The following is a 26,023-nucleotide window of genomic DNA, read 5'->3' on the forward strand; positions in this document are numbered from 1 at the left end:
TGGCACGAGCCCTGACAGCTGGGAGAAACCTGAGTGGGCCCAGGTTATCTGATGGTGCACCTGCTCTGGCCCCGTGCTCACATCTTGAATATCAAGATCAGGGGAAGGCTCGAGAAGAGGCTCCCCAGGCAGCACAGGTCACCCTGCAAGCTGCGCCGGGGCCAAAGGAGGTAGTAAGAAAAAAGCCTTTCCCCTTTCCTGCTCCCAGCCCTTCAGAACCAAATGCACTGCAGGCTTCCACAGCCCATCTACACACCTTTACTGATAACCCTGCAGTTTATCTCTTCACATATCTATCAACATGGTGGCGAGTTCCTCGAGGGCTGGGACAGGTCTTAATTCCTCTCTGCATGCTGCTCAGAGCCTGGCACACTATTAGTGCTTGCTGAATATTTCATAAATAAAGGAGAGGGAGTTAACACTTACCATGTTACCACAGGTCAAAGAAGGACTGACATTCACACCCACCAGGCACATGGGAAATGCACGTGCTCACCTCTGAGGGGTGGGGGGAACCCTATCCTTAGTCACCCGGCTAGAGACTGAGCTTAGCATGCCCTGATTTGCAAGGGTACTAAATTACCTTTGACTTCAGAGCACCCTTTGATATGATACGTTATGGAGCCTCATCACAGGGAAATGCCTCCCTCCCCACCGCCCCCCAAACCCTGCATAGAATTTACAGGTTAAGGGTATCAGCCCTTTAAAAAAAGGGGGAAAGCTCTTTTTTTAATGGATACATGCCAGTTAATGAACATAGACGGAACGACAGAGTCAGAAATAAACATTTTTCAACCCCCAATCTAATCATTGATTTATTAGGCAGGGATCATTGAATGCTAAAATCACTGGGCAAATGACTGTCAGGAAGGAATCTCAGCCCTAGACTAAGGCTCAAGCCCCCAAATCAGGATCCCACACTCCAGGAAAAAGCCCAAAGTATAAGACCACAGTCAAGACAGGCTCCAGATGGGTTTATGAAGGCCAGGGGAGAATTACCAGGCTCTGATCTTTCCTGAATCCTCCCCTCCCCTTTCCCTCTTAACTCTCCCCACCTTCACTCTCTCAAGGGAAAAGGCTGCAGTGGGGAGGGGACTGGGGGCCACTCTAGAAGTACTGTGAGGCTCCTGACACCCAAACATATCCTGGCTGCTGAAAGAGAAGAGGCAAGGCTTGCTCTGATCTTTCCCACTGTTCTCAGAGTCCAGCAGGCTGCTGTGCTAGACATACACGTCCTGTCCTGTACTGCAGAAGCAGGAAGCCTGAGAGCTCTATTTCTCAGAATCTCTTGCCAACCAGGATTTGTTTAGAGTTTACTGATGAGAGGCACCCACAGAAACCATTACTCCTTCTCTGGCAGTGGTGGGTAAACTTGATGCCAGTTCCCAGACCAGAAATGTCCTCCAATCTGCCTCACTGTAGCCATTCCCCTGGGGACGCCAGGGCTGGGCAGTGACCAGAGCCAGGACAGCACCTGCCAGTGGAGATGGCAGTGTCACTGGGACACAGGAACATGTGGTTATCCTCCTGGCACAGGGGAGGGAGTTCTCTGCTGCCAGGCCTCTTGGAGCCGAGACAGAAGGGTCGGCAACATAGAGTCCAGCACAGCCAGCCCCTCCCAGGAACACCGAAGACCCCTGGAAAAACAAAGAGGCCTGGCTGTGACTGTGCCCTCTTAACAGTTTCAATCATCACCTTCCACCAGTGCCAAGGCCCTGGCACCCACAGGCCCCTCCCTGTCAGTCTTTCTCACCATCCCCCACTCAACACACCTGTGATCCAGCAGCAAGAGGCCCTGCTCCAGCAGCTCCTGCACCTCCTTGTCGGCTACAAACAGCTCCCACAAGGTCAGCTGGGGCTCAAACCGCTGCCAGTGCTGGGGAGACCAGAAGGGGCAGAGATGCAGGGACCACAAGGTGGGGAGCTGGCAGGGCTATTCTAGGCCACCTGTCTGGGGGTGCAGCGAGGGATGAGGGGTGGGTCCAGTCCAACACAGGGATCTTAGAAACTGACTGTCATGCACACCAGGACCATGCCAATGGACCAGCAGGGAGGTGGGCACCTTCAGTCCTATTCCATGTTCAGGCCAAACCCAGCTCCCAGCCAAGCCACGTCTCCCTTGGCTCCTCCCCTCTCCCTGCTCTGGTCAGAGTATGCTCAGCCCCAGCCAGAGCCCTATGGCTCTGACTTCATCCAGAGCAGTTGACTGATCTTTATCTATTGCACTTCCCTTTAAAAATATTTGAAAAGTCTTAATCTAGTCTATTCCCTTAGATGACTGAGAAAGTTGCAATTCAGAGGTGAAAGGATGTGTGCCTAAGGTTGCAGTACATGGGGACTAGAGCCCGGGTCTGTCTGCAGCCCTAGTCTAGGGTTCTCACCATTGCCCTATGCTGCTCATTGCTCCTGCCCATCAGGCCTCTGCTGGACCAAGGCCCTACCTCTAGCTGCCAGTCCCAGAGGAATGGTAGGTAGGATGTGTGTGTGGGGGTGTGTGTGTGTATGTATAGAAGAGAGAGTGAGACAGAGTGATTCTGCGAGGCCTAGGAGGAGAAAGCAGTGTGCCAGACGCCTTGACCTCTTACCTGGTGAGTGATCCCCACATCTGTGCGTAGTCCCATGGCCAAAACTTCCTCCAGACTGAAAGAAAAACCAATAAGGGGTCTTGGGGAGGAGACTTGTGTTTCTCCCATTCTTCACACCCTATGCTGGGATGTGTGTATGGGGTGTTTACGGGGATCACGCAGTACGGGGCGGGGAGGGGGCAGGGCAAGGTGGGCAACAAAGATGTGCAGGTAGGTGGTTCTTGGGGTAGAGGGGAAGCCTGAGGGAAGAGCGCTCAGGTGCTCACAGCGCCAGCTCGCCCAGGGGGATGCGCCTCCGGGTGCCGTGACCAAACAGCATCACCTCCTTCATCCAGTTGTCAGGCTCCAGGGTCTGGATCCGAGCCTCTCGGGTGTGGCCCCCAGCCCCCTGGGGTATAAATCGCCCATGGGCTCCTGACAACATCAACAACCACCCCGACTTTATTTTATTTATTTATTTATTTATTTTTTCACCCCCACTTTAACAGCAGCTAACACTGTGTGCTTGCCAGATGTTAAATCAGTGGTTCTCAAAGTGTGGCCCCTGGGCCAACAGCATCTCAGATGCCAGAAATGTAAATTCTCAGGCCCTGTCCAATTCCAGAAATTCTAGAATTTGGTTGGGGCCCAGCTGGGTTTTAACAAGCAGTCCAGGTAATTCTGATGCACACTAAAGATCAAGAACCACAGTGCCAGGCACCATACCAAGTGCCTCAAAATACATACTTAACAGCTCTACAAAGTAGATGGTATTTTTTGCCACACTTTACATATGAGGAAACAGAGGCTCGCAGAGCTTAATAAGTGGCCCAAGAGCACACAGCCATGACACTGCTCTCCCGAGTCATCCCACCTAAGGTTCACAGGGGACTCACCAGGTCCAATGCCAAGGTACTGACCGCACTGCCAGTAAGTCCAGTTGTGGGTACTAAGCGCCCCCTGTGGGAAGGGAGGGAATAGTCAGTGCAGAGAGAAACGGGTGGGCCTGTCTTTGCTCAGGTAAGGGCACCTGGTTAGAATGTCCCACCATCTCAGGCTTCGGAAGCACCCTTCTCCCCAAAGAGCCACAACTGCCTGGTCACGCCTCAGCCTGCCCATGCCCCACCTTCAGCCACAGGACTTACATTCCGGGCGAAGTTGGAGACCTCATACTGGCGGAAGCCAGCCTCCCAAAGGACTGCCCGTCCCTCCTGGTACATCTCAGCGGCAAGTTCGGGGTCAGGGGCAGGAAGGGAGCCCTGCTGCACCTGGGTGAAGAGGGCGGTGCCCCGCTCCAGGGACAGCTGGTAGAGGGACACATGGTCATCACAGTGGCACAGCAGTTTCTGCAGCTGCCCAAGCCACGGCCCCACGTGCTGTGCCGGCAGCCCCAGCATCAGGTCCACAGAAACACGCCCCGGGAAGTGGCGCCGGGCCTCTGCCAGCATCTGCAGAGCATCACTGGCCGAGTGTGTCCTCCCCAGCAGCTGGAGCTCAGTGTCATCTAGGGACTGGAGAGAAAGGGTCAGGTGTAAGCACGGAGGCTAGCTCAGAGGGAGACAGAAACGCCTGACTGACCTTACTGCAGACACAGATACAGGGGAAAACACAGGACATGGCAGGGGGCTGGAAGGTGGAAGGTCAAGCCAGTAGCAGGGTTACCATTCACTGAAGAGTCACTATGTGCAAAGCATTTCTACGCAGTGTCTAATTTATCCTTATAACCCTCCAACATTAGCTCCATTTTACAGACGACAAAACAAGTTCAGAGATGTTAAGCAGCTTGCCCAAAGTCATACAATGGCGAAGTCAGACCTAGAATTTAGGACTGTCTGCCTCCAAAGCCAACCATCCTTTTTTGATTTTACTTTTTATTTTGAAATATTTCGAACCTATAGAAAAGTTGCAGGAAAAGCTCAACAAACACCTTTATCCAGATTCACCAATTAACATTTTGCCACATTTGCTCTGTCTCTCTCTCTAAATATACACATATATCATTATTATGTTGAATCATCTGAGGGTAAGTTATAGACCAGGGCTGTCAAAAAGAACTATCTGCGATGATGGAAACGTTCTGTATCTGCATTGTCCAATATAGTAGATACTAATCACATGTGGCTATTTAAATTTTAAGTTAATTAAATTCAAATAATCACATTCTAAGTGCTTCCTAGCATGTGGTCAGTGGCTATTATATTGGTCATTGCAGACATAGAACAGTTTAGTATAATATGGTAGCCATTGGCCACAGGCTAGTGAGCACTTGCGATGTGGTTATTTAAATGTAAAAAACGTAAATACTGTACTCCTGTACCCCTAAATAATTAAATGTGTATTTCCTAAGAACAAGGACATTCTCTTACACAACCACAATCTAATTATAGAGTTCAGGAAATGTAACATTGATACAATCCCATTATCTAAGACACAGTCTTATTCAAAGTTGGCCAACTGTCCCTAAATGTCTGCTGTAGTAATTTCCTCTTCCCACCCCAATCCAGGATCCAATCAGGGGTCACACATTGCATTCAGCAATCATTGTCTCTTTAGTTTCCTTTAGTTGAGATCCTCATCCTGCCTTTGTCTTTTATGACATTGACATTTTTGAAGAGTACAGGCTAACCGTTTTAATTTTCTACTTTATTATTATTTTTTACATTATTTACTTTGGCTGCGCCGGTTCTTAGTTGCAGCACATGGGATCTTTAGTTGTGGCATACAAACTCTTAGTTGCAGCATGCATGCACGATATAGTTCCCCAACCAGGGATTGAACCCGGGACCCCTGCACTGGGAGTGTGGAGTCGTACCCACTGGACCACCAGGGAAGTCCCCAGGCTAGTTGTTTTTAAAAATGTCTCTTAGGGAAGGAAAGCTGCATGGCGTGGCCTAAATAAATAAATTAATTTAAATGTCTCTTAATAAGTCATAGAGCTCTCCTGTACATTACTGTGTTTACAGTTAGCAATACTGTACTGTACACTAAAAAACTGTTAAGATGGTACTTCGATCTCATGTTACCTGTTCTTATGACACACACACAAAGTCTCTTAATTTAGGTGTTTCCTCGCAATTAGATTCAAGATATGTAAGCATTTGGGGCCAGAGTATCTCAGAAATGGCGTATCCCACTCAATATGCCTCATCAGGACAAAGCCCTGTCCCCAAACTCTATGGTAAACGGTACACGTATTTGAAGGAAGGAGACAATACTGGCTATGGAAATATCACGGGCCAACCTGCGAGGAACATGTTTCTCCCCCCACTTAAAAACCTTCAGTGACTCCCTTGTCACCACTAAGCGAAACTCCAAACTTCCTAGTATGGTGCTGAAGACTTCTGGGCCCTAGCTTGCAGCCTTGTCCCCAGCCTCTCCAGTCACAAGGAATGGCTCACAGGTCCCCCAAAACATGCGAGCTCTTCCAAATCCTCTGTCTTATCCTCCCACACCCTCATCTCTGGTGGACTCCTCTTCCTCATTCAAACATCATGTCCTTCAGGAAGGTTTCTATGATCTTGTCAGACTAAGATGGCCTTCAGGCTGTACTCTGAGAGCATTTTGTAGAGACCCCCTTTATAAGCAGACTTTATCATGCTGCAGTGATCTGACCACCTGTCGGCCTCCTCCTGGGTCTCCAATCACGTAACAAATCTTTTTCAAGCATCTACTATGTGCCAGGCACATAGTGCTTGGAACACTGTGACGAACACAAAGGCATACACGATCCCTGCCTCACAGGGCTTGTACCCTACCACAGAAACAGACAACTAAGTACTTACAAAAGTGTCACCATACACTTTTTAGTGCCTACAGATTCCTGGCACCCAGAAAGAGCTCAATAAATGTTTGCCCAATGAATGAACGTGATCACCCAGGAGAGACATCCTGGGTGCCCTAGGATGAGGTGCGTGAAATGGGTTACCTGGAGGCCAATGGACAACCTGTTGACTCCTGCTGCCCGGAATGCTGCCAGCCTGGAGCTTGGGGCCGAAGTGGGGTTGGCCTCCAACGTGACTTCAGAGTCTGCAGGCAGGTGAGTTGCCTGGGCCACTGCCTCCAGGACAGCTGCCACAGTGTGGGGGCTGGCCAGACTGGGGGTACCCCCACCAAAGAACACAGACTCCACTCTAGGGAAAGAGGATGGAGAAGATGAGACGTGGGGGAGCCCTACGGGATGCCTGCACCTGTCCTATGCATCGACCACGTAATTCCCAAAACCCCGCCTACAGCCCCCAGTACCCACCGCCGCACCCCACTGAGTTGCAGCAGCGTCTGAGCCTCGGTCACCAGACAGCGTCTCATGGCAGCCTCATCCACGCCGCGGGGGATGTACTTGTTGAAGTTGCAGTAACTGCAGCGCTTCTCGCAGTAGGGCCACTGGGGGCAGGGGGCGTGTGAACAGGACGAGAGATGACCCCGGGCTGCCCTGGCCACTTCCAGGGTTCAGTCGCACACATCCCCATCCCCATTCCTAGGTCAGTCAACAGTGGCTACCGCATCTAAGCCACACAACTCCCCAAGAGAATTAGTAAGCCCACTTCAATAGGAGGAAATTGAGGTTCAGAAGGGAAATCACTTGGTCAAGGTCAACGAGATGGTGAGCACCAGAGACTTCAGGTCTCCGGACCAAGACATTTCCCTGCCAGGGAAAGGGTCCCAGACCTCGTCTGGGAGCGGGGAAAGACGGCAGGTGGGCTCGCAGCGCGACAAGCGCCTCCTCGCCTCCTGCCCTCCGCGCCCGAGCCTCCGCCTCCCCTCCCCACTCACGTGGACGTAAAGTGCTGCGCGCTGGCTCCCGGGCGTAGGACCCCGGGGTCCTCCCGCATCCTCCGCGAGGCGGCGCCTCTGGGCCATCTTGGCGGCCTTCACCCAGCCGCGGGCCCGAACACCGGGGAGTGCCGTGCCACCCGCTGTGGTGGGGCGGCCCGGTGCGCGGGCCAGGACCCGAGATCGAGACGAACCCAAGGCAAAGCGTCCGGTGTGCGCAAAGCCAGGCCGGGCGGGCCGCCCGGGCGGAAGGAAGGGGGCTGCGTGGCCGCGCCCTGTGTCGGAGCGTCGCCGGGAGGGCTCCGGGCCGCAGCGCCACCGGGAGGGCTCCGGGCCGCAGCGCCACCTGCTGGGCACCGGTGCGCTCACCGCAGCCGCCCGGCCGTCCTTTCTCTGGCGGCGGGAGGGGTGCGGAGAGATCCGCAGCTTTTGGCACCCCGTCGAGGGCGAGTTCCTGGATCAATCCAGGAACTCTTAGTTCGTTCAGTGGGTTCCTTCACATTTTATGTGCCTGGTTCAGAACTGGGCGCTGGGGACATCCAGATGCATAAGACCAGGGCACAGTACAGGTGCATGAGACAGGACGTAAACCAACAAGAGACAATAGGCAACCGATTTTAATTCAGCACTTGCTGGATACCAGGCCGGTGTGCTCCGTGCCGCGAGGCAGGTCTGTTACAAGGGATGTGGAATCAGCGGGGTAGGACAGGGCACTTGGACTGAATGTTGCAAGAGCAGAAAATCCCAGGGGGTATGGGCTTGGCCAGGAGAGTAAGCTGTCATCTCCTGGGTCAGGCCTACCCCAGGCACCTGCTGTGAGGAGAGTCAGAGATGCTGTATGTGGGACAGACAGGGTTCAGGTGAAGGACTGGACAAGCAGGCACTTGAACTGTCCCAGAAAGTGGAAGGATCATGGGCTTTGGAGTCAGTCAGCTGGGTTCCCTAATTCCAGTTGTGTGACCTTGGGCAAGTCACTGAACTTCATGAGTTTCAGTTTCATAGTTTGTGAAATGGGGCTAATGCCTGCTTGACGGTGTCATTGGGAAAATTTCAACAGGAAATGTATATGGATGCACCTGTATGTGTATAGTGCTTGGCACTCAGAATACCCAAAATTTATGTTCATTTTCTAGAAAGTAAAGAGGAGGCTGCTGCTGCTGGGGGCAGACACACTGGGAGGTAAGGCTTGCAAACAGAAGGAACTTTTCTTTCTGTCTCTGCGAAATGGAAATCGCTGCGCTCAGCTGTTTTTATTTCTTGGGTCAAGCTACAGCCTGCTTTATCTGCCCATCAAGGAAGGCCCAGGTTCACTGAAAATTGGGTTGGTTGGGAGGGATGGGGGCGTAGGGGGATGTAGGATCATAGCTAAGGGGTATGGAGTTTCTTTTTAAAAGGTGATGAACATTTTTTAAATTGACTTTGGTGACGGGTGCACGTATCTGTGAAAATATTAAAAACCATTGATGTAACACTGTAAATGGGTGAATCGGGTGATATGTGAATTATAACTCAATAAAGCTGGTTTTTTTTTTTAAAAAAAAGAATACTTCTTGCTGTACTAATCTGGCAACAGTGTGAAAAAGAAGTGAGTATAGCCCTAAAAAATATTGTGTTGGTATGTCAAAGGAATCGAGTGAGGATTAAATGAAGTAGATAATGCAAGCCAAAGTGCTTAGTACCATCGATGACAAGGAATAGGAGGTCTGAAAGTACTTTGGTCTCTTCCCTTCTCCATCCTGTAGCAGCTGCCAAGAGAGCATGCCAGCAAGAGACCAGCCAAAGTAAAAAGAGAAGCTCTTTATGCCAAATCACAGAGCAACAAGGGGAATGTGGGAGAAGGGCAGGGAGGAAGGATCCTCCCCACTCCTTTATTCACAGGTGTAGATGTTGTTCCATCTGCTCTCGAAGTTTGAATTTCTGGACCTAGAGGAAAGGGAAAGGAGTGAGAACCAGGTATGGGCCTCTGCCAGCTAGGGTGACCAAGCCCAGCTGGTTTGCCTAGGACTGAGGAGTTTCTCAGGTTAAAGCCAGGAAAGTTTGGGGCAAACCAAGATGAGCTGACTAGTTGGCTACCCTCCTGCCAGCCTCTCAACAGAATCTGGCCCACCACTCAGGGAGGTATATAGGCAGGCCACCTGACCTTCTGCACCTGGGCCCCGGGCTCCCCTACCCCTCCCTGGTCTCCTTACACACCTTTCCTGAGACGGTGAGGGGGTAGTTTGTGACAAACACGATGTATCGGGGAATCTTGAAGTGGGAGATCTGCAGACCAGAGGGAGATAAAGCATGAGGCTGGGTGGGGTCCCACAGCTGGGTGTAGGGGACAGTGGGCTGACAGGTTGGCAGGCAGAGGGTGTTGGAGAACTGAGCGACATTGTGATTCTTGGGGTAGGTTGAGGGTCCCACCTTCCCTTTGCAGAAAGCCTTGATCTCCTCCGCTGTGGTCTTCTCCCCTTTCTTGAGCTGAATGCAGGCACAGATTTCCTCCCCCATCCGGTCATCCTTCACTCCCACCACCTTCCAGAGTCAGAGATAGATATCAGACATCCCCATCCCCATCCGTGTCCCCTGCTCTTGGAGTCTCACCTGGGCTCACCTGGGCTGGGCGCCTCACCTGCACTTCCTGCACCTGTGGGTGTGTGTGAAAGAAGTTCTCGAGCTCAGCGGGGTAGATGTTCTCACCGCCGCGGATGATCATATCCTTGGAGCGGCCCAGGATCTTGCAGAAGCCCTGCTCGTCCATCATGGCAATGTCTCTGCAAGGAAAACCCAGGAGCCCCCTCTCACCTCTGCCTCATCTGGTTGGCTCGCTCACTCATTCAGTAAACACTTATCAAGCATCTACTATATGTCTTGCACTACTCTAGACTCTGGGGCATATGGCATGAACAAGACATTACTTGGATCATATAGCCTAATGTAGGAGGCAGACAAAACCAAGTAAACCCATACCTATGGCATATTTTCTCTCTAAACATATCTATACATATGATTTTCATGGCTGGTTTCTTCTTATCATTCAGGTTTCAGCTCAAACGTTTCCACCTTAGAGAAGCCTTCTCTGATCACCCAATAAAGGGAAGCTCCCCTCCCCACCACAGCCACTCTCTTATGACTCTATTTTCTTTGTGGTGTTTACAAATGTCTGAAATGATCTTGTTTGTATCTGTCTCCCTCCACCAGATACGTGGGAAGTAAGAACAGGATCTTTCCCATTGTGCCTTCCACTGGACCACCAGTGTTTAGAATAGTGCTGGCACATGGCAAGTGCATAATTAGAATTTGTTGAATTAAATGAGTGACTGAATCTTGGCTCAGATTTTGCAGGCACTGTCCCAGGTGCTCTCATCTGTGCTGCATTTGGTCCTTCTGGGAGCTCTATTTGGGGACTATGGTCATCCCCATTTTATACATTTTGGAAACTAAGTCTCGGAGATGTGAAGGGGCCATCTTGACACACATGTTCTCCCTGTTCTAGTTCAATGTTGCCAGCTCAGCCTCAGGACCCCCAGCCGCCCCTCGGCAGCCCAACTCTCCACACTGCCCTGCATTCTCACCCTGTCCGGTACCACTTGTCCTGTCCAGTTGCTTCCTCGGTCTTCCAGGGCTCACCCCAGTAGCCCAGCATGACGCAGTACCCTCGGATGCACAGCTCTCCAGGTGTGTTCAGCTCCGCCAGTGTCCCCGTCCCCATGTTCACGATCTGGGCCTGAGACCAGGCAGCTTCAGGCTGGGGCCTCCCACCCTCTCACTTCAGGATGGGGGCCCTCAGGATGGGGGGAGCTTTGCCTTCCTTCCCCCTAGTAATGAAGCCCCCTGGCTCTGCCCATCCCCAGGGAAGGGAGACAAAGGCTGGAGTAGATCCACCACCAGTCCGACACTGGAGCTGGGCATGAAAGAATAGTTGAGGCCCAGGCCAGGAGGTGCTGAGGAAACAGAGTGGAAAGGAGCTGCTCAGAGGAGGAGGCCCGCAGGGGAGCCAAGCCAGCTGAAGAATTATAATCAGTGCACAAGAAAGGGGAGTCTCCTCTTACTTCCCATTAAGTAGTAAATAAAGAAGCCAAAGAGGGTGGCACGGCAGGGCCATGTGAACAGAGGTGGCCAACAGGCGGAATCTGAAAGCCTAGTTGAGAAATGAGCCTCAGCCAACGTGCAAGGAAAGCTTAGCCTGTGTGCCTCGTGTCTGCATCTGTGAAATGGGGAGAACTACACTTGCCCTGTCTACCTCACAGGTGGGCATCCCAGCTAGTGGCAGTGAGGCTGTCAGACACGTGGGAGGGGGCTGATGTCACTGCACACTCACTTCAGGGAGAAGGACAGGTGGCCCCTGGGCAAGCGCTCTGGCAGCGACCCCAGAGGGGCAAAGGGCACGAGGTGGGAGGGGAAACCAGGTACGGGCTGGCATAAAGCACCAGTGTTAGAGGCTGGGAATTTGAGAGCGAAAGGTGCTCTGGGTCGGCCTTCAAGGTGCAAGGGACCCCCAGAGGAAGAAGCTGCTTGGGAAACTGTTTCTGCCAAGCGAAAAGAGGACCTCTCCCGAAGTGAGTGGGGGCGGGTGGGGAGGGCAGGGCTAAGGGAGAGAAAGAGCTGTGTAGGAAAAATCTCTGTGCCCTGGATCCTCTTTGAGGCTGTCCTGGCTGCCCCAACACAGACAGCGGGCTTGGCAAAAACACACCTCAGACAGGAAGGGAGGCTGCAGAGAAGTTCAGCTGCGGCTGGCCACTGCTCCAGCTCTTCCCCAGCTCTTCTCCGCTCAGGCCTCAGCCCACAGCCCACAGAGAAAGCCCCAGGCCAGGGAAGACCTTGCTGCTGAGGGCTCTCAGCCGTCCTGAGTGAGCTGTTTGGATCTCTAACTGAAAGCAATAAACATCCCAGGGGGTGAACCCCAGGCGAGTGGTGGGAGGTGGGGTCTGGGGCCCACCTCTGTGTGAGGCATGATCCTGCCCACGCTTCCCGCTTTCCGCTCCACAGCATCCTCGGTGAAGTTCATGAAGGTCACGGGACTGTTCTCTGTGGATCCATAAACCACCTAGAGGGTCCAGAAAGGGTGTTTGGAACAGAGCCCAGGACTGCGGCAGGACCGGGAAGTTACCCTGAGGGAAGGAAGCGGGTGGGGGTGGGGCGGGGAATGGGGAGAGTGGAAGGCAGTTGAATGCTGGGAAAAGAGGCATATTCAGCAGAAGTCAGGAGGCAGAGGCACTGGATGTATATTGCAGGCTCGCTCAACTAGCAGGGGCCCCAGGTCTGAGATAAAATTGAGAGCAGGGAAGCCATTCTCTTCCGGCCAGGCTCTCAGTCTTTGTTCTTTCCTGGAGCAGCCACAGCTTTAGCCTGTGGCTCCCAGCGTTACCAATGTCCCAGCCTTCTCCACCTCCTCCCCCGGCTGTCTTAGCACCCCCTTCCTGATTTAGGGCCACAACATCCCCTGCCCCACGCTTCCAAGCTGAAGGACCCATAAACTTGATGAGAAAGCCAGCCTGCCTCCGTCAGCTGGGACCTACACAGACGCAACCCACCCGAAAGCCGGGACAGGTGCCTAGCCTTGGGGTAGGTGCCCCCCAAGTTCTGGAGAGTTTCCTGTAAATTTATTTTCCTCAAAATAAAAATACAGCCAAAGCAAGGATTTAAAAAGCCGGTAGCAAACCCCCCACCCCCGCTTCTAGTGGTCAGACCATCCTAAGCAACAGAAAACCAGCAGCCAGCCTTGGAGGAACATCACCAGGCAGCGTTCTCGGCCAACTATGACCCCCCATCTAGAGGCGACAGGTGAAAGGGGCTTAGGAGAGGGCAGGCCTCCACACCTGAGTGCTGGGTGAAGGGAGAGGGGCTGGCTGCCCTCTGTTCTAGGTTCCTTCCAGCCAGCAAAGACACCAGACCTTTTTTCATCCTTCAACCCCACCCTACCCCCCATTTCCTCTGTGTTAGTGGAAATGACTCAGGCATAGCTGGGGTTTGGAGAGACCTGGGGTCTGGTTCCTCCCCTCACCCCCCAACACAGACAAGAACCCCTACCATCAGCCCAGAGCTCACTTTGGGGCCAGAGGTGAGACTCTGCCTGCCCACTCTCCCCTTTCCACAAAAATCTGGACACCGTGGCTGGCACGTGGCCACACAGAGACCTGGTCGGCTGGGGCGGGGCTGCCCACAGGACCTCGGGTCGAGAAGCCCAAGCTGTCCAGGGCTGGTCCCTTGTAGCCAGGACCCAGCCCCCTCATCCGCCCTCACAGTCCCGTGGCCACTGCCCAGGTGTGGCTTCTGTCAAGTACACCTTGATGCCTCTCTGGCCGCCACCCTGGGAGAACCGCCCCCACCAAGGGGTCCTGACCGCTGGGGGTGAGGACGAGGAGGTGGGGACATTTCAGGGAGATTAAGGACGGGGGAGATGGTGCGACTGTGCCTGTGGTCTTCAAGTGTTTGCCGAGCCCTGTGGGACATTCTCCTTGCCCCCAGTTCCCACTTTTCTGGTTACCTTCAGTCGTGGCAAAGGGGCATAGTCGGTGCAGGCGACAGAAACTCAAGCCCGGGGCTGGGAGAGAGGGGCCAGAGGCCAGTCCAGGGCAGGAAGAGCTCCCACCTCCCGAGGGCTGGCTGCGGGTGCAGTTGGAAGGGGAGCCCGACGCCAGAGAGCCCCATTAAAGCGCCGCCGGCCGGCGACTGCGGCGAGACTCGCGTCCGACTGTCCGGCCCCGCTTCCTCCCTTGCTGGGTCCAGGGCACACGGCCGAGCGCAGAAGGGGGGAGACGTGGAGGCTCAGACTTGAGCAAACAAATAAGTTCAGGGAACGCCTCCCTCTCTTTGGTGTAAACTCCCGGCCCTGGACACACCCATACCCACCCCTGCGGGCGTGGGGGTGGGGAGGGAGCCGAATCCGAGGGCAGGGAGATAGGGGACCACACGGTCCCCAGGGTGGGCGGGCCCCCCTCCCCTTCGAGGGCAGGGGCGCAGCTCCGGGTGGGAGGGAGTTAACCGGTGGCATCTCGGCTCCACGTAGGAGCTGGCTCCGGGTCTCGGCTGCGGTCGTGGCCATCATCATATAAATAGGGCGGGAGGCCGAGCACCGAGGACTTGCCGCTGCCCGCAGCCCCATCCCCAGGCGTCCCGGCCATGGCCTGCCCGCTGCCCTTGCTCAGCCTCGGCCTCCTGGCCGGCCTGCTGCCGGCGCTGGCCGCCTGCCCCCAGAGCTGCCACTGCCACGGTGAGCTGCAGCACGTCATCTGCGACAAGGTGGGGCTGCAGAAGATCCCCAAGGTGTCAGAGAAGACCAAGCTGCTCAACCTACAGCGCAACAACTTCCCAGTGCTGGCTGCCAACTCGTTTCGGGCCATGCCGAACCTCGTGTCGCTGCACCTGCAGCACTGCCAGATCCGCGAGGTGGCCGCGGGCGCCTTCCGCGGCCTCAAGCAGCTCATCTACCTGTACCTGTCCCACAATGACATCCGCGTGCTGCGCACCGGCGCCTTCGACGACCTGACCGAGCTCACCTACCTCTACCTGGACCACAACAAGGTGACCGAGCTGCCCCCGGGGCTGCTCTCTCCGCTGGTCAACCTCTTCATCCTGCAGCTCAACAACAACAAGATCCGCGAGCTGCGCTCGGGCGCCTTCCACGGCGCCAAGGACCTGCGCTGGCTCTACCTGTCGGAAAACTCACTCAGTTCCCTGCAGCCCGGCACTCTGGATGACGTGGAGAACCTCGCCAAGTTCTACCTGGACAGGAACCAGCTGTCCAGCTACCCCTTGGCGGCTCTGAGCAAGCTGCGGGTGGTGGAGGATCTGAAGCTGTCCCACAATCCCCTGAAAAGCATTCCCGACAATGCCTTCCAGTCTTTCGGCAGATATCTGGAGACCCTCTGGCTGGACAACACCAACCTGGAGAAGGTGAGCTCCTGGCTGCAGGGCTCTGGCCCGGTTCCTTCTTCACTGCCAGGAGGCCCAGGGATCCAGGGCCACCGCTGGGCACCATCCCCTCTCCCCTAAAATTGCCTCTTCCTGTGGCTATCTCCAAGGTGAGGAGCTCTGCTACCTCTGTCCTCATCTTGTCAGATTCTCACCCCAAATCCTGCCCTACTGCCCCTGTCCCTAGTCTCAGCCACTGCCCTCCTAGGATTCCTACTTATAAACAGAGCTGGGGCTGCCCTGGCCCCACCAATGGCCCCCAGGAGGCATGTCCAGGGCTCCCAAACCCCCTGCTGTATGCAGCAGCCACCTCTTCCTGTTGGGCCTTCAACCCCTCCTCTGCTGTTCCCCCCCACCCCGCCACCCCGTCTCCAGTAAAACTACCACCCCATAAAGGGAGGTTTGTTTACTGAGGAGCCTTCCAGAGGAGCTGGGCAAATCAGGCCCACAAAGACACCCTGTTCCTGGTGGGTAGTGTGCTAAGGTGGGGTGGGGGGCTGGGGAGTAAGGGGAAGCACATACCTGAGGAAGACCTCCTCCATGCCTCCCAGAGGCCCTGATGGATCCCCCATCCCCACCCCCAGTCCACACACATACATTCCACTGCATTCTCAGGTCCATTTCAGCTGAGTGGGGACAGGGGGCCTGCCCCAGGTTGCAGACATGCACCCATGGGTTCCGTGAAGGGGCAAAGGCAAGAACCACTCACCACAGTTAACCTTTGGCACAAGGACCCTAGGTATCTCCCCATAGGAAAGACCGGCCACGCCTCACCGTGTCCCAGACAACGCACTGCCCTTTGCCCACCCGGTCACCGGACCCATCTCCTGGCTGCGTCTTCGCTCAGTCCTTCCTCCTCTGTGATGCCCAGCACCTGGCCAGGTGGGGCTGCCTTGGGTCGGAGTGGAATCCTTCCTTGGGACTAGAAAATCGCTCTGGTGTAGGGGCTCCGGCCAGGAGGTTTGGGCAGGGACCAGGGCAAGGTGGGGGAGATGGTCATCAGAGCAGCCTGATTACCAGGGAACTTCACACCCTTTCCTGGGCCACAGGCACAGAGATGAGGGCAGAATCACACCTGGACGGCAAGCAGCCTGCATCTGGGTGGACAGAGTCTGCCTGCGCCTGTCCTTCTTCAGCCCCAGCCACTCCCCAGCAGAAGTCAGAGTAGCCTGTGGCCCACCACTGCCAGCGTGGCCTTTCAATGGGAAGTAGAGCAGGGCAGCAGGGGCTCATTTGGGGCAGGGGAGGCCAGGCAGGAACTGTGACGTCTGGGCCAAGATATGGGCACCAACAGAATGTTTCCTTTGGAGCCAGCCAACCTGGCCCAAGACTCCACCGAGGTGGCTCCACAAATAGAGTCTGGCAGGCAGTGAGGATAGAGCTGGGGGACATCCCAGGACCCTGGGGGCTGTGGGGAACCTGGGCCCACTGCCCATTGCACCAAACACTGACCAGCTTCACTGTGTGCCAGCTTGGGCCACCGGGGCCAAACTCTGGCTGCCTCCCCAGCGCCAGTGTTTGTGCAGGAAGCATGGTGCCAGGGGGGGAGGAGCTGGATGTGGTCCTGCAGCTACTGTTGACTCCCTGGGCAAGGGACTTAAAACCCCCCTCCCCCCAGCCCCACCGCCCATTTACATGTTGGAAATAACACTACCTATCTCCGAAGGTGGTTGTATGCATCAGGTCATCTGAGACAACTTAGTCATACTGTGAAATTCCTCAAGGTGCCACTGCTTACGTCCAGGGAAGGACCCTGCCCCTCTGGGGCCATAGAGATGGGAGAGGCTGGACACGGGCTGGGGTGCTCACTCGTGCCCACCTCCCTCCCTAGTTCTCTGATGGTGCCTTCCTGGGTGTGACCACGCTGAAACATGTCCATCTGGAGAACAATCGCCTGAACCAGCTGCCTTCCAGCTTCCCCTTTGACAGCCTGGAGACCCTCACCCTCACCAACAACCCCTGGAGATGTACGTGCCAGCTCTGGGGACTGCGGAGGTGAGAGGACCCCCGTGGTACCCCCAGAACACGCTCATGTGATGGAGTAGAGACACACTGGCCCTGCACTAAGACATCCTGGGCATATGTCCTAGATCTGCTGCCTAATAGGTGTGGAACCCTGGGTATTTCCCGATTTGCATGAAGAGGACAGTTCCAGACTACCCGAAAGCCAAGTCAGCCTGGCCCCATGGCTGTGTCCCTTCCTCCAGTACTCTTACTCTCTCCCCTACCCCAGCAACTCTCTGTCCCTCCAGGTGGCTGGAAGCCAAGACCTCCCGCCCTGATGCCACTTGCGTGTCGCCCGCCAAGTTCAGGGGCCAGCACATTCGTGACACGGACGCCTTCCGCGGCTGCAAGTTCCCCACTAAGAGGTCCAAGAAAGCCGGCCGCCATTAAACAGGTGGGGCCAGGTGGGCAGGTCCCCCATTCCCTCTCTGGAGATTCTGGGAGTGAGGAGGGTGTCCCAGGATACTTCCCCACCATGGAAGGGCATGCAGACCCTCCATTTTTGCAGGGAGAGGAGGGGAGGACTGGGGCTCCCCCTCTAAGGGGGAAAATGATACTGCCCAGGACCACCACCATTCTCTCCAAACACCGTCTGGGTTGTTGGAGTCCTGACACCAATCCTTGCCTCACCGCAGGTCCTGACCCAGCCGGTCCTGGTGACTGGTCTCTGCCTTCTGCCGGAGAAACTACTGACCCTCCCACCTATGACCCCCACCTACCTTCTCCCCACAGCCTTTGCCAATGCATAGAGCTGTCCACACCTAGACATGTCCTGGCAGGGGACTTGGGCACTGCAGCACAAACCCAGATCCACCTGACAGTGAGAGCTTCATCACGCCTGGCCCCGCGGCTACAGCTCCTCTCAGAGAAGCTGTTGCCGAGACCCCCAAGTCCCTTACAACTGGAACACGGTGGCCATCAGGATGGCCACTCTTCCAGAATCCTTGTCTCTGCTCCCCTTTCCCTGCCATTTGGAAACAAACATCAGACCCTTGCCCCACCCCTTGCTTCCAGGAAGGGTCTCAAGCTCCTACCCCCAACTTTGCCAGCCCCCGCCTGCCAGGACACTCTAGCCGGACACTGGTGCTTTGCCACACATCCTCCCATGCTGCATTTCTTCCCCAGATTTCTATAAATATAAATTTATGTGTGTGTAACATTTACTCCCCTGTCATCTATCTCTGTGACTTGAGAGCTGCTGGTTAGCCAAGACTGCTTTTTCTCACATCTGCTTTCTGGAATGAGGGCCAGCCGGAGGGTCTTCCTTGGAGACCCAGGCTGGGCTCTTCCCCACTCCCAGCAATCTCTTCTCGCCCAGCCCCGTCCTCCACTCACCACCAGTTCCTTCATGTTCAGCTTGTTGATGATGGCTCGGATCAGCTCTGGGGATGCAGGGGACCCACCGATGACACCTGAATCAGAGAGAGGGCTGACACAGCTCCCACCTTCTCCAGGCCCAGTGGACCCTCCCTTCACCTACGGCCCTTTTTAGAAAATAACATTCCCTTCTCTCCCTAACCCTGGACCTATTCCTAGACCAGGCAGCTGGCTTTGGGCTGGCGTCTAGGGACACTGGGGATTTGCCTCCCTCCCACCCATGTTTCTACGGTGGCCTTCTTGCCCGTAAATGAAAGATTGGGCACATATGTAGCTCACTGGGCCAATCCTGGCCTGCCACCCTTGGCCCCATCCCACCTCCACGCATGGCCGAGATGTCATAACTTGAGAAGTCTGGTTGGTTCAGAATGTCCACGAACATTGTGGGAGTTCCATACAGCAAGGAGCCTCTGTATGAGGGAGGTACATCTCAGAATCGGGCTTGGAAGTAGAAGGGAACTTCCTCTTCTCACCACCCCACCCTGACCCTACAGTAAGGGCCAAGGCTGCAACTGTGGGGAACAGGCAGGAGAAGCTCCTTGGAGGGAGGAACTGGTCCTCTCCTGGGGGTCTCCCACTACCCCATCTCCATTTCTCCTGGTTGGAGGGAAGAGACATCTTGGAAAGGGATCAGGGCCCAGGAGTGAGGAATAGGAGGGTCTTATCAGCCCGCAGACAGCTGTCCACCGATGCCCACCTCTCTCTGCTGATGGCCTCCAGCGCTTTCTTGCCATCAAAGACCGGAGAGGACAGGATGAGGGTGACCCCGTGCATCAGGCTCACCATTGTGCCTCCCACGGAACCCAGGCAGTGGTACAGGGGGTTGGGCAGGACCACCCGTGACTTGTCTGGTGGCTGGAGATGGAAGCAGGAGGCTGGGTCTATTGCGGGGCCCCCGGAAGCCAGTTCCTCTAGCCAGCGGGGGAGCCCAGCAAGCCCCCCCGCCGGCTCGGTGCCAGGGAAGCCCTTGCTGGGGGCCAGCACCCCCTCACCTTCTGGTGCAGTCTCAGGCGCTCTCCTATCATGTTGGAGTTGTTGACAATGTTGTAGTGGGAGAGCGTGGCCCCCTTGGGGCTGCCGGTTGTTCCCTGACAAGACAAGCAGGTGATGGCTTGGCCTCTTTCATCCCATCTCCTTCCCACCCTGGGCCAGTGCATGGAAGAGCACTGGACTGGGAGTCAGGAGACCGAGATGGCTGCCCCAGATCCATTCATTCACTCAATACGTATTCACAGAGGTTTGCCACACGCCTACCCGGTGCCAGGCGTCAGGATCCACAAAGGTGGCAAATAAGGTCTGCCCTGTGCCGCTCATGAGGTGGCTCAGAGAACTCTGTGGCTCACCAGCAGATGCCCTCTCTGGGCCTCAGTCTCCCCATCTGCTAAATGAGGGGCTCTGACCTGCGGTGGCTCAGTGCGTCTGCCCCTGTGCTGGGGACAAGGGGGCCAGGGGAGGTGGGCGTGTGACAAGGATACCAGTTGGCTGATGTTTTCCAGGGCAGAGCAGACAGCGAGGGCCGGCCCCACTAGAAGAGTGTTTGCTCTCCCCGGATCTCCTCTGCTGCCTCCTCCTTCTCAGGGGAGGGCCACATGGAGGGCAAGGGTTAGTGTGCTAGCCTGGGCTCGGGACAGGAGGCCGCTGCCCTACCGAGGTGAACTGGATGTTGATGGGGTCATGGCAGGACAGGAGCTGCTGGGTGTGCCGGAGCCGGGCCAGATTCTGCTCTTGACTGCCAGCTGCCACCACCTCATCCAGGAGCAGCGTCCCTGGCAGAGGGGCGTCCACCGAGATGACTGTGGTCAGATCTGGGAGCCTGGGGTAAGGGAGCACGGTGAGAGTCGGGGGCTGAAGAAGGGCCCACAGGGATGGGTAAGGGATGAGGGGGCCAGGAGGCTGCATGAGGCACCCCTCCCAATCTGGGACACCCCCACCTCTGACTCTTCAAGTCCCCTGGCTGGGCCTTCTCCACCTCTGGACAGATCTGCTTCAGGATGTTGTAGTAATGCTGGGTCTTGAATTGCCTGGGGAACACGAGGGCTTTGCAGCCCACCTGCGGAAGGGGAGTGCCCCACCACGGTCAGCAGGAAGCCCCAGCCTGGGGACGTGGTGGCGTCCTAACAGTTGCTCTCTTGCCCACACACACCACCACCACGACACACACATGCACCACCCCCAACACACACGCTAGCCCGTCTGACCAACGACCCGCTCCTCCCACCCACCCTCCGAGGAAGGACAGACTCTGGGGGTCACTCCCTTGGGCATGGCCCCCCCAGCCCAGTCAGCCCTCTATGACAACTGGAAGCCCCCTGTGCCAGGCACCAGCTGGCTCCCCCGCCCCCACCAAGGCAAGGCATGGGCCTACCTTCTTGAGGGCATACTCCACCTCCATAGCCTGGTAGGCTGGGTTCACAGACACCTGGTGGAGACAGCGAGGGTACATCATGTGTCCTGGGCAGACTCTGTCCCTCTCACTGCCCCGCCACCCTCAGAGGCAGCACCCTGTACCTTCAGACTTCCTTGGTGGGCTTCAGGAGAAAGTACTAGCTGGTCTGAAACCAGCCAGGCACTGGTATGATTCTGGGGCCAAGGGTCGAGGGGGTTCCCCTGAATGATGCCCCCCCCCCCACAGCCAGCTGTGCCAGGCAAGCCCCTCCTCACCAGAATGATGCCTGCCTGGGCCGTGGCCAGCTGCATGAGGACCCATGCGTAGGAGTTGGGTCCCCACATGCCCAGACGGTCACCCTTGCAGAGGCCAATACTCAGGAGCCCAGAAGCAGCTTTGTCCACCTGGTATAAACAGGGCACAAAAGGGTGAGATGCAGGTGAGCAGAAAGGGGCCCATGACTCGCCCCTTAACCTTTGGCCCAGGGGTTCACATCCGAACCACCTGGGAACAAGGGACAGGCAGATACCTAGGCCTCAGCAGATCTGGAGGGGGCTTGGGAACATGCATAGTTAACCAGCGTCCCAAGAACGACTGATGCAGGAGGCACCTGGGCCACCTCTGCCTCAGCCCTGCCCTCCTCTCCTGACATCCCTTGGGGCTCTCAGGCAGCCCCAGCACCCTGCCCCACAGCTAGGCACCACCCTGCTGCTCCACCAGCCAGGGCAGCCTGGGGGCCAGCACCTGCCCACTTTGAGGGTTCAAAGTCAGGACCCACCTCCTCCTTGAGCTGGGCAAAGGTCAACCTGATGTTTTCGTGGTGGACAACCAAGGCCTCTCGGTCCGGGACCCTCTGTGCTGTGGCATCCAGGCACTGCCCCACAGTCTTGTTAATAAGGTGCAATGTGGTATGGCCCTGGACATGGCTGAGGCCTCCGACGGGCAGGGTGGCGGTGTGATCCATCTCTCCAGAACTGTGGGGAGAGGGGCTGTGGGCTCAACTGCACCAAGCCAGGCGTCCCTGGCAACAAAGGCTGGCACACCCCGCTGGGAGGCAGGCTGCTTACAATGTGTGTAGCATACTCCAGAAACTGTCTGATCCGCCCCATCCCCAGGGACCATCATCATTTAACTTAGGACCTGCTTCGCCCTTGGGAGATCAAACCTGGAGGCTGACTTCCTGTCGTTAATCAGAGAGAAGGTTCTTTTCCCCAACCTACTCCCCAGTTTATACTCAGTGCCGGGGGCCTGGAGCCTTGGTGCCAAAACCCTGGAAAGGGAAACTGAAGTCAATCACGCTGATTTGACTAAGCAGGGAGGTAGCCTGTGTGGGCTAGGAATGGCCTCATCCTAGACACTGCTTCCTCCTAGTAAAAAGGCCCCTGGGTATTTGTCAAAACCTACAGAATAGTCTAACACAAGGACTAAACCTTAATGTACTATGGACTCTAGTCAATAATAATGTACCACACTAATGCAGATGTTAATATCAGGGAAACTGTGCCGGGGTGGGGGTGGGGAGTTGGTATAAGGAACTCTATGTTCAATCTGCTCAGTTATCGTGTAACTGTTTAGGGGGATTTCTCTGGTGGCGCAGTGTTTAAGACTCCGCGCTCCCAATGCAGGGGGCCCAGGTTTGATCCCTGGTCAGGGAACTAGATCCCACATGCACGTCGCAACTAAGAGTTCACATGCCACAACTAATGAGCATGCCAGCCGCAACTAAGGAGCACACATGCCACAACTAAGGAGCTGGCGACCCACAGCTAAGAAGCCCGCGAGCTGCAACTAAGGAGCACGCCTGCTGCAACTGAGACCCAGGGCAACCAAATAAATAAATTAAATAAATCTACATCAAAAAAATTAAAAACTAAAACTGTCTATTATTAAAACTATCTAAAGTCTATCAATTATTTAAAAACAAAAACGAAGAAAAGTCCCCAGCAGTCCAAGTATCACAGGCCTAGGCCTGCTCGTGCCCACTTTGCTGCACTGGGTGACAGCTGCTGGGCTCCCACCCAGGCCCAGGTGGGAGTGTGGTAGCTCTCAGACCCTGTTCTCATCAAAGAGGGCATGCTCCAGGACCCTTCCAGGATCCTTCCAGGGCTCCTCTGGGCCACCACTGGGTGGTGTGGGCCCCGGGGACCCTTCCTGATTATTCAGTCCTGCAGCTGCTGAGCTGAAAAGACCTCGCCTGGCTTTCACTGACTGACCGCTTATGGCTTATGGGGGAGAATTTCTGGGAAGCACAAGGTATGCAGGGCAGAGGGGAGCAAAACTGCTTTTCCCTGTAAATGGGAGAGGAGACCTCATCTCACAGGAGGGCGGGTCCCAGTGTGGGCTGATGGGGAAGCTGTCCTGACTTCAACGCGGCTGAGCCACACATTGGGAAGCGAGCGAGCACTGGGCTGGAGTTGGGGGCTTGAGGTCTCATCCCAGGTGTACCACCAGCTGGGTGGGTGGCTGTCACAGACACCTTTGGTGTCCCTTGACATGTCTCCTCAGTGCACCTCTGGTTTCGGCTGCTGGGACAGTTCCTTGTGGTTCTGTCTGCTCAGGGACTCCCTCAAGTCTCCCCTTCTTAGCTGGACAGTTCTGGGAGGCATCAAGTCCTTGGGGAAAGACCCTGGTTGCCTGCACACACCCCGTACGGACTTCTCTTCTTGTCTCCTCTCCACACTCCCTCACTCCTACTTCCTAGGATCACAAATAAACCACCAGCACCCAAGTCCTTGCTCTCAAGAGAATCCAAGTTAAGATACCTGTGTCTTCATCTCTCTAGGCCTCAGCTTCCCCACCTATAAAGTTTGAGGACTTGGATCAGTGGTTATCCTCAAGGGGATGCCATTTACCTACCTGGGCAATCTTCTCAAAGGGTTGTAGTGAACCACCTAAGCCAGGTGGTTCCCTCAGGTGTGCTGGAGCAGAAAACAGCCAGGTATCACAGGCCTCTGAAGCCCTGCCAGCAGCCCACACTCAGGTTGACAAACCTAAAGAACTACTAAGGTAGTTCCCTGTGGTCACCATGACACCCCTCAAGAGAGACTGTGTACCCAAATCCTTCACTCAGAGGCATACTGTGGAGGGCATCCATTTTTGCCCACCGGGAAAGAGATATGCTCTTCTCTTTGGGTTTGCCCAAGTGATAGTTGCAAGAGCAAGCATGTGGAGAAAACCTGCTTAAGAAGAAAGCCAACACAGAGGAAAGTGGGAGAGATGGAAAGAGACAGAGAGACTAAGACAGAAACAGAGACAGGAAGACCCAGTGACAGACTTAATCTTGAGATTGTCGAACACCTAGACCCAGTCACGTGTTAAGCCTACCTACCTCTGGACTTTTCACTGTCAACAGTCAAAAAATTCCCTCTTTCAATTTAAGCCAGTCTGGGAGTGGGGCAGGGGAAAGCTGAACTCCATTTGCGACAACATGTATGAACCTAAAGGACATTATGCTTAAGGGAAATAAGCCAGACACAGAAAGATTAATACTGCATGATCTTACTTATATGTGTAATCTAAAATATGAACAAACAAACAAATGTAAGCCAGTCTGAGTTCGGTTTCTATCGCTTACAACTGGTGAATCCTAACTATATACATTTTTTGTGTTCAGTGGCTTACCACTACCCTTGAAAGCCTGGCAGGCCCCTTCTCAACAGCCCAGCATCTGGATTAGAAGGCAGAGAAATACAGATCTCAGCCGGTTTAATGGTCACATTGTCAACAAATCATTAAAGGTGGGGAGCAGGGGGATCTGCCTGACAACACGGACCCTCTTATTCTCAAAATGACCCGGAGTCCTATTTTGTTTGGAATCTGATTTTCTACACATTCACCATGGTTTTCAGTGGCTTCTTGGAGTGTCTAGTTGGCAAATCAACAGGTTGATTAATGTGCCTCCCCCAAATGCAGTTAAATCGCCCTGTGTATTATCTCCTTTATCTTCATGGTGGCTCTGATAGGTGGTATGAGAGAAACTCCCAGTAGCCCCTTCTCCCTTAATAATACACCCTCGGATGTTCACCTGGCTATGGCCAGGTGGAATAGAGATCACATTTCCAAGCTTCCCCAGCAGGTGGTCTGGTACAAGAATAAAGTTCTGGCCAATGGGATTTTTTTTTATTTTTATTTTTAATTTTATTTTATTTATTTTGCGGTACACGGGCCTCTCACTGTTGTGGCCTCTCCCGTTGCGGAGCACAGGCTCCGGACACGCAGGCTCAGCGGCCATGGCTCACGGGCCCAGCCGCTCCGCGGCATGTGGGATCTTCCTGGACCGGTGCACGAACCCGCGTCCCCTGCATCGGCAGGCGGACTCGCAACCACTGCACCACCAGGGAAGCCCTGACCAATGGGATTTAAGGAGAGGTCGTGTGTGCAGGTTCTGAGAAGAACCCTTAAAGAGAAGCACATCTTTTCTTCTTTCCCACTGGCTGTAATGCTGCCCATGACAGTTCTCTTGCACCACATGGTGAGCTTGGGCACCACAGAGCAACAGACAGAAGGGCCTGGAGCCTGACAAGAGGCTGTACCATGCTGGCCACAGACTGGCCATCTCCCAGAAGAAGAAACTTCCATCTCCTAAAACCACTGTGAGAGGGGATTTTTGTGATACACACTAAGCCAATTCTAAAAAATACAGGTGCGAATTATGAACTCTCACTGTACAGGTAAGGAAACTGAAGTGCAAAGAGGCAAAGTGGGCTGCCCAGCTGGTAAATAGCTGAGCCTGAAGTGGACAGTTCAGTACCACTGCCCCAGCATTACAGCTTTGGCTGCCCAATCCAGGGAGAAAGGATGGGATGGATAATTCTCTTCTTTAGGCTCTGGATTTAGTCCCTATCTGATCAACAGAGATTGGCTAATCTCAATTTTATTTTTCCACAATTGTTTACTAATTGAACCCAAGAAACTGGGACTGCGTAGGGCAGGGTTGTGGTGGAAACACGTTGCTCCTTCAAAGGACTGAAGAGTTCTAGAAACTCATATCGATGCAATTTGCTCATAAACTTAAGAACCACGCATC

At 54.9% G+C, this 26,023-nt stretch overlaps 3 protein-coding genes across 8 annotated transcripts in view; 1 reads left to right on the forward strand and 2 right to left on the reverse strand.

Moving 5' to 3' along the window:
• Positions 1-787: 787 nt before the first annotated feature.
• Positions 788-9,094, reverse strand: RSAD1 (radical S-adenosyl methionine domain containing 1). Its single transcript, XM_059047814.2, has 10 exons — positions 9,014-9,094; positions 7,335-7,727; positions 6,811-6,944; positions 6,490-6,694; positions 3,710-4,075; positions 3,461-3,524; positions 2,852-2,999; positions 2,586-2,640; positions 1,773-1,876; positions 788-1,637 (listed from the first exon to the last, which is right to left on the reverse strand). The coding sequence occupies exons 1-10, from the start codon at positions 9,092-9,094 to the stop codon at positions 1,520-1,522; spliced, it is 1,668 nt and encodes a 555-aa protein (XP_058903797.1). The 3' UTR covers positions 788-1,519.
• Positions 9,095-9,111: 17 nt separating this feature from the next.
• Positions 9,112-26,023, reverse strand: part of ACSF2 (acyl-CoA synthetase family member 2) — a 30,145-nt gene continuing 13,233 nt past the window's right edge. For 2 of the 6 annotated variants that reach the window (XM_067021931.1, XM_059046381.2), the window contains exons 2-16: positions 21,776-21,971; positions 21,273-21,401; positions 20,977-21,030; positions 20,543-20,661; positions 20,259-20,424; positions 19,604-19,699; positions 19,309-19,466; positions 18,930-19,021; positions 18,570-18,646; positions 12,256-12,363; positions 10,892-11,043; positions 9,949-10,090; positions 9,741-9,851; positions 9,528-9,596; positions 9,112-9,257 (exon numbers count right to left, since the gene is read on the reverse strand). In XM_067021931.1, coding sequence (XP_066878032.1) covers positions 9,207-9,257; positions 9,528-9,596; positions 9,741-9,851; positions 9,949-10,090; positions 10,892-11,043; positions 12,256-12,363; positions 18,570-18,646; positions 18,930-19,021; positions 19,309-19,466; positions 19,604-19,699; positions 20,259-20,424; positions 20,543-20,661; positions 20,977-21,030; positions 21,273-21,401; positions 21,776-21,961 — 1,710 coding nt within the window. In that variant the 5' untranslated portion in view covers positions 21,962-21,971 and the 3' untranslated portion in view covers positions 9,112-9,206. Of the gene's footprint in view, positions 9,258-9,527; positions 9,597-9,740; positions 9,852-9,948; positions 10,091-10,891; positions 11,044-12,255; positions 12,364-18,569; positions 18,647-18,929; positions 19,022-19,308; positions 19,467-19,603; positions 19,700-20,258; positions 20,425-20,542; positions 20,662-20,976; positions 21,031-21,272; positions 21,402-21,775; positions 21,972-22,162; positions 22,268-23,853; positions 23,916-24,325; positions 24,665-26,023 lie in introns of those variants that run through there. The other 4 variants (XM_067021932.1, XM_059046379.2, XM_067021929.1 and 1 more) reach the window with 4 other exon arrangements.
• Positions 13,572-18,397, forward strand: CHAD (chondroadherin). The gene is made up of 4 exons (XM_067021933.1): positions 13,572-15,212; positions 17,062-17,225; positions 17,483-17,628; positions 17,870-18,397. The coding sequence occupies exons 1-3, from the start codon at positions 14,439-14,441 to the stop codon at positions 17,622-17,624; spliced, it is 1,080 nt and encodes a 359-aa protein (XP_066878034.1). The 5' UTR covers positions 13,572-14,438; the 3' UTR covers positions 17,625-17,628; positions 17,870-18,397.

Source organism: Kogia breviceps, chromosome 19, assembly GCF_026419965.1.
Source record: "Kogia breviceps isolate mKogBre1 chromosome 19, mKogBre1 haplotype 1, whole genome shotgun sequence".
NCBI classification, from domain to species: domain Eukaryota; kingdom Metazoa; phylum Chordata; class Mammalia; order Artiodactyla; family Physeteridae; genus Kogia; species Kogia breviceps.